The sequence below is a fragment of the Python bivittatus genome, unplaced genomic scaffold (genome assembly GCF_059951505.1).
Source record: "Python bivittatus isolate LINGU-HERP-01145 unplaced genomic scaffold, Pbiv_v1 ctg000850_np1212, whole genome shotgun sequence".
NCBI classification, from domain to species: Eukaryota; Metazoa; Chordata; class Lepidosauria; order Squamata; family Pythonidae; genus Python; species Python bivittatus.
In genome coordinates, this window is record NW_028277112.1 from 31089695 (window position 1) to 31103951 (window position 14257).

Sequence of the window (14257 nt, forward strand, 5' to 3'; positions counted from 1 at the left end):
TGGACTTATTTCTCAGAAGGAGGCTGATGACATAACACTGAGATTTTTTACAGTGAAATTTTCTACCAGCGTTTCAAAAGTCCCACTGACTTCAAAATGCCTACTCCTAGATAAATGGCCAAGGATAGCAATCTTGTTCCTTGGATCCAAACTTCTATACCCAGCAAAAGGCACTGGATTCAGATACTTGCCTTTTGAGGCTGGAGTAAAAGCCACTATGGGTCCAGTGCAAGGACAGCAAAATGCAGGAGAGTCAAGGTGACCTGGCTTGAAGTACATATTTAGCCACTTGTTTACAGGGTGGATTTTGTCAAAACATTATCCCTTCATTTTTAACTTTCAACTGCAAAGTAGGAAAAGCAATCTTTTTACCTCAGTTGATTAATGTGATGATAACATGATAAGGATATGTGTAATAATTCTGCAGCATTGGAGATATCTCAATGGGACTGACACCTGAATAGCTATATATGGGGATGGGGGCGGGAAAGAGGATTGTAACATACTATTAAGAACTCAATCCCAATACCCGTATTTTTAACCCCTATGGCAATATGTTAGCTCCATTACTCTGATCATCAGACATTTGGTTATTAAATAATGATAATATATTCTTTAAACATGTCTTAAAAGAAGAATCAGGGCATCAGCAGGGGAGCCAGGATGGAAGCCATGACTGAACTACTGAAGTTCCACTCCCTTTTAAGTGTGCCACACATGTCTCTGTCCTTGTGAACAGGAGCACATGATCCAAACTTTTATAAAATACATAAGCGGCATTTCAGTACATTTATTCTACTCATTATTTAACACCTCAGTCACTCTCTTTTATATATCTGTTTCTTAAAAAATGGTGCATCAAAATTTTATAATGTGTTTTAAAGCAAGTGGGAATTTAATTGAACCAACATCCTAGGGTTCAGTGAACCTCAGCAAGATCAAGCTTTAACTGATAGAGTAGCAGGATCTTTGTTCCAGTATACATAAGAGTTCATCTGTTTGAGAAGTGCTGGGTTGTGTGATCAGGTTTTATTCAGCAAATGGTTCACATTCCTTTGAATTGTTGCACTACAGAAAGGAGCTGCTGATTGCACTGTTGAACAGTTTGCTGTTCATCTCTCAGCCTTTCCTGATCTTGAAGAATTGCTTCCTGTGGGAGAAAAATCAGATAACATATTCAGATTAAAATTCTGAACCACAGGAATAAACTGCAAAGCATAAAAATAATCATCCATCTCTTCCAGATCCTTTCCATAAAGTCCTTCGTTTCCAGAATTTGAGTAGGTGTTACACAATGTTCATGAGCAAATTATTGTTTTGGGTAAGCAAAGTATATGTTTTAAAATCTCTAATCACCCTGTCCAGAGGGAAATAGAATCACATGAAGCCTTTCTTCAGGAAAAAAAAAATGACTGCATTGTGTTAAGCCATGACTCATTTGACCATGATTTGTTACATAAACTACAATTTATTTGATTAAGACAACACATGGTGATTGGCAACTTCCAAACTGCTTTCCTGTGACCCTCTTTGGACTACTGCCTTTATTTTGTGCTGGTTGAAAAACAAAATGCATGAAAACTATAGTGTTGATGCCCTGAAGTAGGCTTAACAATTTAAGTACCCCCCCAAAAAAAAAACTATGGAAAAAATCACAGATCTGCCCACATGTTTGCCACAGCTTTCTCCATTTGCATCAATGTTCCATCCACTGTGACCCTCACCTTCCACTCCCAACTCTAGTGCAGGCTCTGGATATCAAAAGATTACCCATTTCCTACATTAAGCCACAAACCCTACTTTACTAACCACAATGGCTTAATTTGCATAATATGTGAAGAGGAAAAACAACCAACCAAAAGAAATACTATGAAATAGGCCAGTGATTATAAATTCATACTTTGTGATACATATAATATTATACAAAGGTAGCTAATTTTATTCAGTAAAGCATGATTGAACAAATCATGCCTTTACAGGTATCAGTTGTTATGAGATATCCAAACCAAGAAATAAATAAAGTGCTGAGGCACGTTGAATCCATCACATATTGATAAGGTGTAGTGCTGGTCTTGTGTAGTGATTAAGGCACCAGGCCAGAGACTGAGAGACTGAGTTCTAGTCCTGCCTTAGGCATGAAACCAGCTGGGTGACCTTGGCCTGTCATTCTCTCTCATTCCTAAGAAGGAGGCAATGGCAAACCACTTCTGAAAAACCATGCCAAGAAAACTGTAGGAATTTGTCCAGACAGTCTCCAGGAATCAACACTGACTCACAGGCACACAGACACACACAGAAAAAAAAAAAAAAATTGGTGAGGCACTCCTTATTTGCTAATAGTCTGTGGCTTAACCAGGGACAAACTGCATGCAGTACAACACTGAGCCCATAGAATGAAAGGTGGGAAGCCTCAGCCCCCGATCCTTTGGCTTTCACATACCCTGGCCCCCCTTTCTGCCTTGGCATAGCTTCTTGATAGTTACTACTGTCCCCACCTATCTTCTTGGGGGATGCCTTTATCTGGTGTCCTCAATATCAGTGTGCAAAAAAGAGTGGAGCCCTACAGCTTATGGCCTTACTAGTGAGTCAGAACAGAAGGAAGATGAAATAATGAAATAAATTCTATAGTGACACCTTCTGGCCCTTTTACTAGCTTTGGGGCATGTGGCTAGAATAAACAGCTCCCCTCTTTTGGAAAGTTAGATTGGGGCACAAGTATAATTTAAAATAAGAAAAAAAATATTTTTAAAAAAGTCAAACTTCCTTTTTGTTTATTCCCATGCAAAAGAAATCAGTGAGGGAGATAAAACTATAAAGATGTTCCATACTGCAAATAGCAATCCTGAAAAAGATCTCCCTTAGCAAACCCTAAGAAGGTATCAGTTTGTACTCTGATGTAAAGAAGTGCCATTTTCATCAGTTACACAAGATCTGAGCATGTAGGATAGAAGGCATGCATTATCAAAGACAAGAAATGAACCTTAAATACACAGAGAACAAAAGAATAATCTTAGCAGAATGCAGTAAAAACTCCTTGAATTAAAAGTTACTTTTTGATTCAGTTTTCCCTGTACTTGGTTTTCTGGATATTCCAAGCTTAAATCAGAAACTGAAGGGAGATGGTAAAGTCTACTTGTGCCCAAACTCTCCAGCAATTTGTAACTGCTTTTGTTCCAGGAATTCTGCCTTCAGTCTTCTCCAAAGAGCCTATCTACACACCCTTCTTGCCCTGGTGCTAAAATGGTCTGCTTATCATTTGTGGAAGACATATCCCCACAATGGATCTTCCATCTCAGGGTCACTCTGCTGCTGGGACAGCTGAAGCTCGATCAAGGGGATCTGGCAGGAAAGTAGTGTTCTCAAAGGGAAAATGAAACAAGCCGCCCATATGAACATTCTGATTTGCCTGGAAGAGAGCCTAAGGAAGATCAGTGACCTGTAGAGCTCCTATTGGCCCACTGCAGGATTCAGGGCCACCCCCTTCCACTTCCAACAAGTCAATGATTTGATCCCCTTCCCCTTCCCCTTCCCCTTCCCCTTCCCCTTCCCCTTCCCCTTTCCCCACTCCCTCCCTTCCTCCCTTCCTCCCTTCCTTCCTTCCTTCCTCCCTTCCTCCCTTCCTTCCTTCCTTCCTTCCTTCCTTCCTTCCTTCCTTCCTTCCTTCCTTCCTTCCTTCCTTCCTATCCCTGCCCTGACAGAGAGGCTTTCCAAACAGGACAGGAAGTATTGTATGGAACCCTCCCACCCTTTTGTCTTTTACTGTCCCATTAAATTCAGTACTCTGATGCAAGCACTGAGTTTAAAGGGAGAATCTCAGAAGGTTGTGTTGGAATAAAGACTGTATAGGTTGTAGTAAATAGGCAGTAGTAATGCCCTTGTATAAAAGCTGGCTTCTCCATTAGAAACAATAAAGGCATAATGTAGCATACCCATGTAAAGGAAAATATATCTTATGCATAGAAAAACATAGCTGTTTTAGCTCTAGATAAAGAGACATTTGTTTAGTTATAAATGAGGAGACATCTGCTTTCACTCTAAGATAAGGAAACCTTTGTTTGTAATAAGCTAATGCATTCCATTCCATTGATAATGATTGGCTAAATTTCTAAACTTCAGAATCCTATAAAAAGGGAAACAAAGAGAAGTGCTGCGCGGCCACCCACCCAAAGCAGCTCAATAACTTTGGGTGAATATACATATTTTGACTCTCCATTGATTGTCTGATATATTTTATTGGGACAGCTTGGCACAGAAAAAGAAAGGAAAGGAAAAGAAGGTGTTTTAATCCTTCTGACAGTTGCTTCTTCTGGGGCAAGAAAAAGCATCATGAAGCTCATAATAACTGTGAATGTGGCAGAGGGCTTGTCTGCCCATTCGCTACAGTGCAGGAGGGGAGATTCTACCTAGACAACTGCTTTCTATAGAGGGGCTCGAATGCATGACTTCTGGATGTTATTATTCCATCAGAAGATTCTACACAGAGATAATTTGCTCTCTGCAAAAGACCAGGAAGGAAACAATTTTACCTTACCAGCCTGATTCTGTGTGAAAATATGTGAAGGTAGGTCCCACTGGGTACAGTGTTTCACCTGCCCTGCAAGTATGTGTCCTGAGGATTGCAGGCCTAGGTAAGATTAAGGAATATAAGACTCCGGATAGAGGTGCTCTAGAAGATTTAGACTACAATTTTCACAATCCCTTGTCACTGGCCCATCTTGCTGGAGATGATGGGAACCGAAGTTCAAAAGTTCTAGAGGAAACCAAGTTGCCTACTCATGGTTAGGATTCTGTTGCAAGTTAGGTTATTACTCATCTTGGCAAGAAGTGTTTCCTGGCTGCATTCCAAAGAAACTTAATTTGGCCAGATTATGCTACTGTGCTATAGCGTAATCTGTACCCTGACTTTATACAGGCCTGTTCAGAAGAAATCCCACTTTGTTTATTGTAAGTCAGCCAGCACTGGGTTGTCTTCAGCATTTTGGTCGATAAGGATTTGTAATAACAAAGAGAAAACCAATTTACGGACTGTGATAGATTTCTCTGTAATGTTAAACTATGGAATTAGTTTAATATGCACCGCACATATAAACTGCCTGGTGTAATTTGCACATATACAGCATTAGCCAAACAAAATACCTTGCCTTATCTACTGTTTCATGTAATTAGTTGAGGCAGTGGATGGCGCAAGAGGTTTTGTTTGCTTTTCATATGATTTTTCCAGAAATGAATGCTCACCATGGGAATTTTTAGAACTAAAAATTGGTGATAAAAATGGATCTGTGTAGAAATAAATGCTGTTTATTGCTCCAATGAAAATCAGTTGTTTACTTGAAACATTTCAGAGAAAAAACAATGCACGTGCACATAACACACACATATACATATTAAAAACTGGAGACTACAGTAAATTATACCCTGAAAACAATTTAATGCTGTGAATTAGATCTAGTGATATGAGAATCATCACTACATTTTTCTTTGGATCACTTCCTAATGTGGAGTCAAAAAAACAAAAAACAAGAACCGTGCACTAAATTGAATCCCATTGTCCGTCCCTCTTTCAAAGCTGACTTAGGTTGGTTGATGTTTAAACTTGGCAGTAGTTATCTTGAAAAAAAGAATATCAGTTATACAACAAGTGTTTCTGACAATATCATCACTTACACAACAAGTGAATGTTCTTTAACCAAATGAGATTAAAATCTTTATGAAAAATTATTGCTACTGACCTCAGTTACAGTGTCCCAGACTGGAACTTCACTAAGACAAGAATGCACCCAAACACCAGGAAGATGATTAGTGTAGAGATTAATGATGCCCTTGTGTGATGGAACTATGAGGACAATAAAACTACTGGAATGGGGAGAGGAAAAGCAGGAGGGGTGACACTCACAAGGTCTATTCTGATGATTTGAGTCCTTTTGTGCGTCAGCACCATGGAAGCTGTATTTTTCTGAGATGCAATTGCTGCTCAGTAGCTACATGATAAAAAAGTGCAACATAATATCTGCTGTTTTTAATACTTGAGCATGAAGTCCTCACCAAAACAAAGTATCACAACTCTGGGAAAGGTAGACGGAATTAAAAAGGTCATGCGCTTTTGGGAAGAAGGGAAGCAGGACCACAGTGGGTGGGTTGATGACACAAGGTATGCAAGGCCATAACACACCTACATGGGTGGCCCTAGGGTTCCATTTTTTAAAAGTTTTTTCTTTTTTCTTTTAAAAAGAAAAGTATTAAGGCTATTTTAGAGCTTAGACTTCAGAAAACTGTTGCTGATTTACATGGTATTGAAATATGGTGGTGCAGCTAGAAGGGGCTCTGTGGAGGGCAAAAATGAGGTTTGAGAGTTATATTAAGTTACATTAAGGCTTAAGGCTATGGGTAGCTCATCTTTACTTTAAAATGTAATAACTGTAATGCATTTATGTTGTTCTGATGAATAACTGATAACCTATTTAGGTACTGGAGCAGCAAAAAGTGAAAAACAGATTTAGGGTCATACTAGACGTGTGGAACTACTGGATGTATATTAACTTTTAAAATCTTTTCATTTATAAACTAACACTGAGGTGTGCCTTCATAGCTTTACCTGATAGCTTTCCATAGGGCATGATGTAGTTTTAAGATCTTTTCTCCCTGCCCGCCTCATGCCCCACCTCTGGGACCAAACTGGGGAAAACTTCTTTAAAGCTATATAATTAAAAAAGGCTGGAATATTTTGCTCCACTCTGCCAAGTGCTACACTTTGTATCCAAAATAGATTCCCCAAGCTCAACTCAGTACAAGAATGGAACAAATATGTAATGTAATATTCCCACAGGTCCAAATTGCATTTAGAATATTTATCTATTATATTTTTTAGCTGTCCAATAACTGGATTAGTCTGGCTAGATTGCAAGGCTACTTTACAATACTGAAACCATAAAAATGATAAAAACAATATTACTCATGAATACATTACTCAGAAAATACTATTAATATATCTCTCTCTCCCCAGCTCTCACCAGAATTTGTGGCTCATACTGAAACAAAACTCTTTTTAATGTAGGAGTGCCCACTAGAACTTCTGGAGGAACAGAGACTTTCTGAGTGTTTTCTTAAGAGGTCCTTCAGCGATACCATTGGAATTAGGCCAAAATTATTTAATCTAGAAAGTACTAAGTGTCTCATTCAATAGTCACTGAACAGAAAGAAATTATGAGTTCTGGAAACACAAATTATCTTAACTTTCCCAAGCTCCAGCAAATGCAATAGCTTTATCAAACTAGTTTTCATTTTCAAATGTTGATACTACTATATCTATCCTACAGAGCTGAAATATTGTTCCTAGGGAGTTATTTTATGTGGAACATCAAAGGCAACTTAGGGGGAAGGGGATAAGGAAATGTTGGGAAACCTGCCAGTCTCTACCCTTCTCTTGAATTTTGTAAATATTTACTCTCATTTTGAAGAGCTCCTTCCTCTCCTTGTCATTCTCCTCTGCTCTGGCTTTGAGCCATGCTTCGTTTTGGATTTTGTGTTTTTCTAGCATTGCTTGTAGCTCCTGATTTAAAGGAAAAAAAAAATCTTTATAAGAAAGTAAAGAATGTTTACCACCATCTACCAACTACATAAATATACCATCTAATTCACATCAGCTCCCAAGCTTTATTAGCAATTATAACAAGTGAAAGCTACCTAAGAAAATACAGCTGTAAGTGGTGCTAAGCAAGTGCTGTCTGGTTACTTCCCCCTCCCTAAATGGCACCGTTAATTTGTCTCAATGTTTTACTCTGGTCAAGGCAGGAGGCCCAAGTTCTTAAAAAAGACCCAAAGATGACCTATCCAAGCAGCAGTGACTTAAGATTGCTAAAACCTCCCGTCTCCCCATCTGCATGACTGAATATTGGATTGTAGCAAGACAATGGCAGATATAGAAAAAGTGTATTTGCATTTGATATGTCTAGTAAATTCTTTGACCCTTAAGGATCAATATTGCCTGGCAATAGGCATTCACCAGTCCAGACACTGAATTCTATTAGTTGCATTATCTATAAGATGACCTTTTAAAGTGTATGTTTTTCTTTAGTAATACCTGTTTTTGTAGTTTTAATTTCATACTAAAATATTTCTAAATTCAGCTTTTCTCTGTCTTTCAATATTTTCTATCTGAGGTCTTTTGGATTTGCTCTTTATCTGCCTTTAAAATCTTCTTTCTCTTGCTTCCTTCAAGAGGTGCTTGAACTTAAAGAATTAGGAATTCAGTGACCGATGATGAGATAAAGGCAGTGGGAAGATGTATCCATGGCAAATGGTAAATGGAGCATCTTTGTGCTGGGACAAGGGGGCTGTATGGATGGACTCAAACTTCTCTTTCCCTTTCTCTTTCCTTTTCATCCAGGGGAGAACATGGCAACCAATAACCCTCTTCTTACTACACCAGCTTCCATATACCTAGGACAACGTAAGCAGCCCAGCTCTGCAAAGGACAGATGACTCTTTCCCCTTTTCCCTGCCTCTTTTCATCTTTGGTTGAGAAATCCTCATTCTTCCCTTTCTCCCACAGGAATATAACATTCTTTCTACTTTATTCTCCATTCCCAGGTGAAGTGGTGTCTATACAAAAGGTGCTCACTCATAGAGTATGCATCTTGCAAACTTCCTGCCTTCTTTGCTGTAACAAGAAGCCTTAAAACTTTTTTCCCGCTCTTTGCTGTGGCAAGAAGCTTTTGCATCTTTGTTCCTTTTCTTTACCTGTTAATAGCTGAACACTCTGCAGACTCCATAAAAGTGCTCCATACCTTTCTTTGAGCTTACTGTATATCTTACTGAATGGAATGGATCAAATTCCCCCTGGATTATTAGTTGCTTAACCCTAACCCTAACCCTAACTTGCTTAAGAGTTCTGTATTACTGCTAATTGTAACTATGAAATGTCAAGGGATTGTTTGCCTTGAATGCTATTAACTTCAGAAATTATTTAATAAATTGCATTGATTGGTTATTAAGTCTAATTTTATTATGGGGCTCCCAGAAGGTGTTAGCTTGCTTAAGGTCTTGACACAACTGGCAATGAAGGAAGCCCCAGCTTGCAACACAAATATTACCGGAAACAACCAAAACCTTACCTTCTGCTGGTTTTCCAAGTTTTTATCATACTGATCTTTTTCATGCTGAAAAGCCTTTGTTGCCTGAGCCAGTTCAGTTTTTACCCTGAAATGATACATCCAAGAAAATAACATTTGATCTTCTTTTAAAGTAAAACAAAACAAGCAAACCTAAGCTAATATATATACAGGACAGATATATAGAAATAGCTAAATGCATACATTCACACACATAAATAATTGAAAGAAGCACCATGAAACTATATTGCTATGGTTTTAGGTTGATTGAAGACACACATACAAACACATACTTTTCTCATATTTTAATGCATTTTGTTTGGGGAAAAAAAAATCTTCTCCAGCAAGAACACCAGAGATACAGCCTATAGATAATTAAGAAGGGAATTGATCAGGAATGTTATTTTTACTTATTTTTTCATCTAATTAAAATAGAAAATAACTTCATAATCTTTTATTTGCAGCCAGATTGTAATATATTTTGAAATAGTAAGAACTATGCTTATGAATTTTTACAGGGATAAACACAATGTTCTGATATTTGAGGAAATGATTCTACTCTGTTGAGTAAACTGAAGAAACAAAAATACTTACATGTTAAGTTTTTGAAATTCAGAATCCAATAAATGGAAAGCTTTTGTAATCATTTTCATTGCTTGGCTACACATAGAATGGAAATCCTGGAGCTGTTCTATCTATATAGAAAATCATTAGTTAACAGTGCTTGAACTTCTATTATAGATAAAGAAAATCTTTATAATAATTAATTAAGATATCCATTACTAACAGATAGTGTCTTTTAAAAATTAGTCAAGCTTTTTTCATAGCATATTCTACTACTTGGCCTGGTGGTGGTGTGGGTGGTAGGATGATGACGATGATGACAATGACGATGATGATGATATGAGAATTGTTACAATTTCAATCTGGAACTAAAGTGTTCCATAATCTTGCTCTTTCATTAACTCCAGACACGATAAATTAGCAATTGCACTGATAAATGCATCTTACTTTTGTATCTGATTCTCAAATAGTATGATACAGCTTGGAGTAGGAGTTGAGGAAATACCTGACATTTATGTAGTTAATAAAATTATTAATAATAGTCATAATGAAATGTAATTACTCTATTCTTTTGTAGCATAATGCCTGCTGTTTAACAGCCATTTCTCAACATTCAGTGCTAATTAATTCACTTGCCAAGGAGTATATCATGAAGACAAATATTTAATTGCTAGTTTAATAGCTAACTACAGAGTAATTAATCTGTTAAGTAAAGATGATACTGAGGTAATCTGGGAAATCTTTATAAGCAAATGATTTAAAGAACATTTAAATGGGTCCCTCCAGCAAACAGTTTATTCTGAAATGACTTGCAATGTCTTCAGGCAGCATCTGCAGGAGACCATGTATGTAGGTCAAATGCTAGATAGGCAGAAAGAAATATATAAAACAGACCTTGCACTACTCATCAAACAGTTCAAGTGCAGCTGCATTCAGAAGAATTCACAACATTTAACATTTTATTTGTTTGTGACCCTTCACACTGATCCATTATCTCTAGTTAGGCACACAGGCACATTCATCCCACCAAACCAGTGTTTGGACCTCTATCACAGGGTGTACAGAAGAAAAATCAGCAAACTCTAATGAAACTCCTTTTACATAGCCCTTGGATTTGTTTATCTACTGAAAAATATCTGCATATTTTTTTCCATCCAAGCTGATTACAAGGCTATTTAAAATAATGCAGGGTTGTTTTGGGGGGGGGGCTACTAAATTAACTTTTAGAGGCTGTATCAACTGTGGCGTTAGCAGGGGAAAGTTACAGAAGGAAAAAAAGAGTTGTGCAGGATCTACCATTCCTGATGTGAGGCACCAGAGTGATGGATTTCTTGGAAATTCAAGTGTTGCTCTGTAAGCAAATGCAATAAATTTAATACACTATCCACTGTGTTTAAACAGTAAGCAGAAGATGTACACCAGTAGGTAACGTACAAATCTGGATGTCCAAGGAGATGTTAGGCAGGTGACCTTTATTTCTCAGCCTATGAAGGCTCCAAATACCCCTCTTCCCCAACAAAATGATGAGACAATGATCAGCTTTTTGCTGCTTGTATTGATTGAGAGTAAAATATAGGGGCTACAGCTGGAAGTGTCTCTTTTCCTAGAAAAAGACACAAAAAATGCTTTCAGCCAGAGAATTATTCCCTTTCCTCCACCTTCAGGGCAGATTTAAGAATGTGGAGTCCTTGGTTCTCTGTTTGTAAACATCTGTTTGCTTGCAGATGTTTCATTACCTGACTAAGTAACATCATCAGTGCTAGTGGGTGTGAGGTTTGCTTCCTGTTTATATATAGTAGCTTGCCCTGCCAATGTTGGTGGGGGTGTGGTTTTCTCCCTGGTAGTTCCTTGATTAGGGTATTGTTTTCCGCTTGATTTTTTTCTGGCACCCTGCTTATCTGGGTGTTGGTTGCTAGAGAGGATGTAGTCTGATCTTTTTGTTTCCTTCTTAGCTTTTTTATTGTCTCTTTTGAATTGTATGTAAACGTAGTTTATGTGTCTATTGATGACTGATTTGTCTGAATGCCAAGCTTCTGGGAATTCCCTAGTGTTTTTGGATTTAGCTTGGTCTAGGATGCTCATTCCTGGCAAATAGAAGGGGTAGAAATGGAAGCAGTCACAAACTTTATTTATCTGGACTCCAAGATCACCACAGATGGAAACTGCAGCCATGAAATTAAAAGACACTTGCTCCTTGGGAGGAAAGCTATGGCAAACCTGGACAGCATATTAAAAAGCAGAGACATCACCTTGCTGACTAAGATCTGCATAATCAAACTATGGTTTTTCCAGTAGTAATGTATGGCTGCAAGAGCTGGACCATAAGGAAGGCTGAGCGCTGAAGAATTGATGCCTTTAAACTGTGGTGCTGGAGAAGACTCTTAGGAGTCCCTTGGACTGCTAGGAGGCCAAACCAGTCAATCCTAAAGGAAATCAACCCAGACTGTTCATTGGAAGGATTGATACTGAAGCTGAAGCTCAGTGCAAAGAGAGGATTCTTTGGAAAAGACCCTGATGCTGGGAAAGATTGAAGGCAAAAGGAGAAGGGGATGGCAGAGGATGAGATGGCTAGATAGTATCACCGAAGCAATGAACATGAAATTGCTAAACTCCGGGAAGCAGTGAAGGACAGGAAGGCCTGGTGTGATATGATTCATGGTGTCACAAAGAGTCGGACATGACTTAATGACTAAACAACAACAACAACAACAGGATGCTCATAGTTTCCCACTTGAAAAGAGACAATAAAAAGGAAACAAAAAGACCAGAACACCTCCTCACCAGCAGTCAACACTCAGATAAGCAAGGATTAACACCAGGATTAACACCAGACAAATCAAGCAGTAAACAACAACCTAATCTAAGAACTACCAAGAAAAAGCAACCCCGGGAACACAGTCAGGGCAAGCTACTGTATATAAACAGAGAGCAAACCCCACTCCCTTCCAGCACTGAAGGTGTCACTGAGTCGGGTAACAAAATGCCTGCAAGAAAACAACCAAGCTCAGGAAATGCCAAGGACTCCACAGTTCAACCGTGAGCTACATATCTTCTCTTCTATTAGTAGATTTAAGATTGCCATATGTCTATGCTACTTATTCTCTCTTCCTCTTCTTTCTCCATCTCATCTAGAATGTACTGAAGCTAATAACTTGCCTTTTCCCCAGTGATTCCTGTTACAACTGTATTGACCACAACTTGCATTAAATTCTGTAGCATTTGTAACCACAGCAACTGCCCATCTTTCCAAATTTTTAAAAGCAGTCAGAAAAAAAAAAAAAAACTGGAATAAAGTGGGAAAAGGACAAGTTTGGGTGAATCCTGAGTGAGGCAGATACCACAATGATGGGTTAAAATACTCATGCGGACTCCCCCCTTTCACTTCTTCATGACACAGTTTCCACCTTCTTAATGCTTCACAAAATAGAAGAGCAATGCACAGATTTATCAAAGGGTCACTTTGAAAGCACTTGTCCTTGTAGTTATTTAATATATTCTCTGAGAAGGTAAGTCCAGGGAATGAGAAAACAAACAAACAAACAAACAAACAGCAACAACAAAAAAACAAATATAACCTTTCCAATTTTGGTCCCAAAGGCAGAAATCAAACCTTCTGAGGTGGCAAAAGTACCATAAATGTCCATGGTTCCATTAACTTGTCACCTAAGTTAGATTATCTTTCTATACCCCAGAACTGAGTAACCACAGGAGAATTGCTGGAGTGGAAGTGATGTTTTGTATGTCAGAGTTGTAGCTCAGTGTAGAGCAAATGTTTCCAGGCAGGAAATCCCAGCTTTAATCTTGGCCTTGCTAATCAGTGCTAAAAAAATTCCCACCAGGCAGTGTCAACAATATTGATCTAGATGAATCAATGGTCCAAAACTAGTATTAGGCAAGAACCTACATGCTTGGGGATGTATCTGGGCAAAGGAAAAAAAAATGTCCTTGGCAAGGAGAGATTTCTTGTGGCAAAAAAACCTTAGAAAACCAATAAAGGAGAAATTCTGGACAGATGTGTATATTTTGCTGGTATTCAGTATTCAGATGCACCCCAGGCATACCTTTGGAGCATAAAACATATCCTGTCATTCTGTAAGAGTTTAACTAAGAGATGAACAACCTTGTTTTGGTTCTTTATTTTTTAAAAATTGTCTGTCTAGTAACTGCAATGTTCTAATAAAATGTGTGACATAGCAAAACCAAAGTAAGTCACTTACTGGAACTGAAGGTGGTGGAGAAACTGATGCAGGCAGCAAAGAATATTCTGTCAATTCATATTTCACCTTAGGAATTTTGGTGGGTGTGAACCTGTATATCAAATACAGCATATTAAAAGCAGATTGAAGTTAAACTTACATGAGTCATAGTAGGTGTTCAAGAGAGAATTATATGTTCCCCATTCTACTAACCATATACTGTATATAACTCAGTGTTGGATTTTGGAAATGTAACTGCTTGAGAGAATAGTAAATTATAGAACATGCGTTGTCTGTATACAGGTAAAGTCTACTCAGGGACTGGTGTGTGTATGTAATTTTCTTGGCAATAAAATGGAAATGCTTAAGCATAGTCTTTTTCCAGGAATT

At 38.1% G+C, this 14257-nt stretch overlaps 1 protein-coding gene across 2 annotated transcripts in view; it reads right to left on the reverse strand.

The window, feature by feature from the left end:
* Positions 1-781: 781 nt before the first annotated feature.
* LOC107326205 (kelch domain-containing protein 3-like) overlaps positions 782-14257 on the reverse strand; it is a 72353-nt gene continuing 58877 nt past the window's right edge. For both annotated transcript variants that reach the window (XM_025168554.2, XM_088130425.1), the window contains 5 exons: positions 13889-13979; positions 9702-9802; positions 9111-9195; positions 7442-7546; positions 782-1150 (listed from right to left, as the gene is read on the reverse strand). In XM_025168554.2, coding sequence (XP_025024322.1) covers positions 1046-1150; positions 7442-7546; positions 9111-9195; positions 9702-9802; positions 13889-13979 — 487 coding nt within the window. In that variant the 3' untranslated portion in view covers positions 782-1045. The remainder of the gene's footprint in view (positions 1151-7441; positions 7547-9110; positions 9196-9701; positions 9803-13888; positions 13980-14257) is intronic.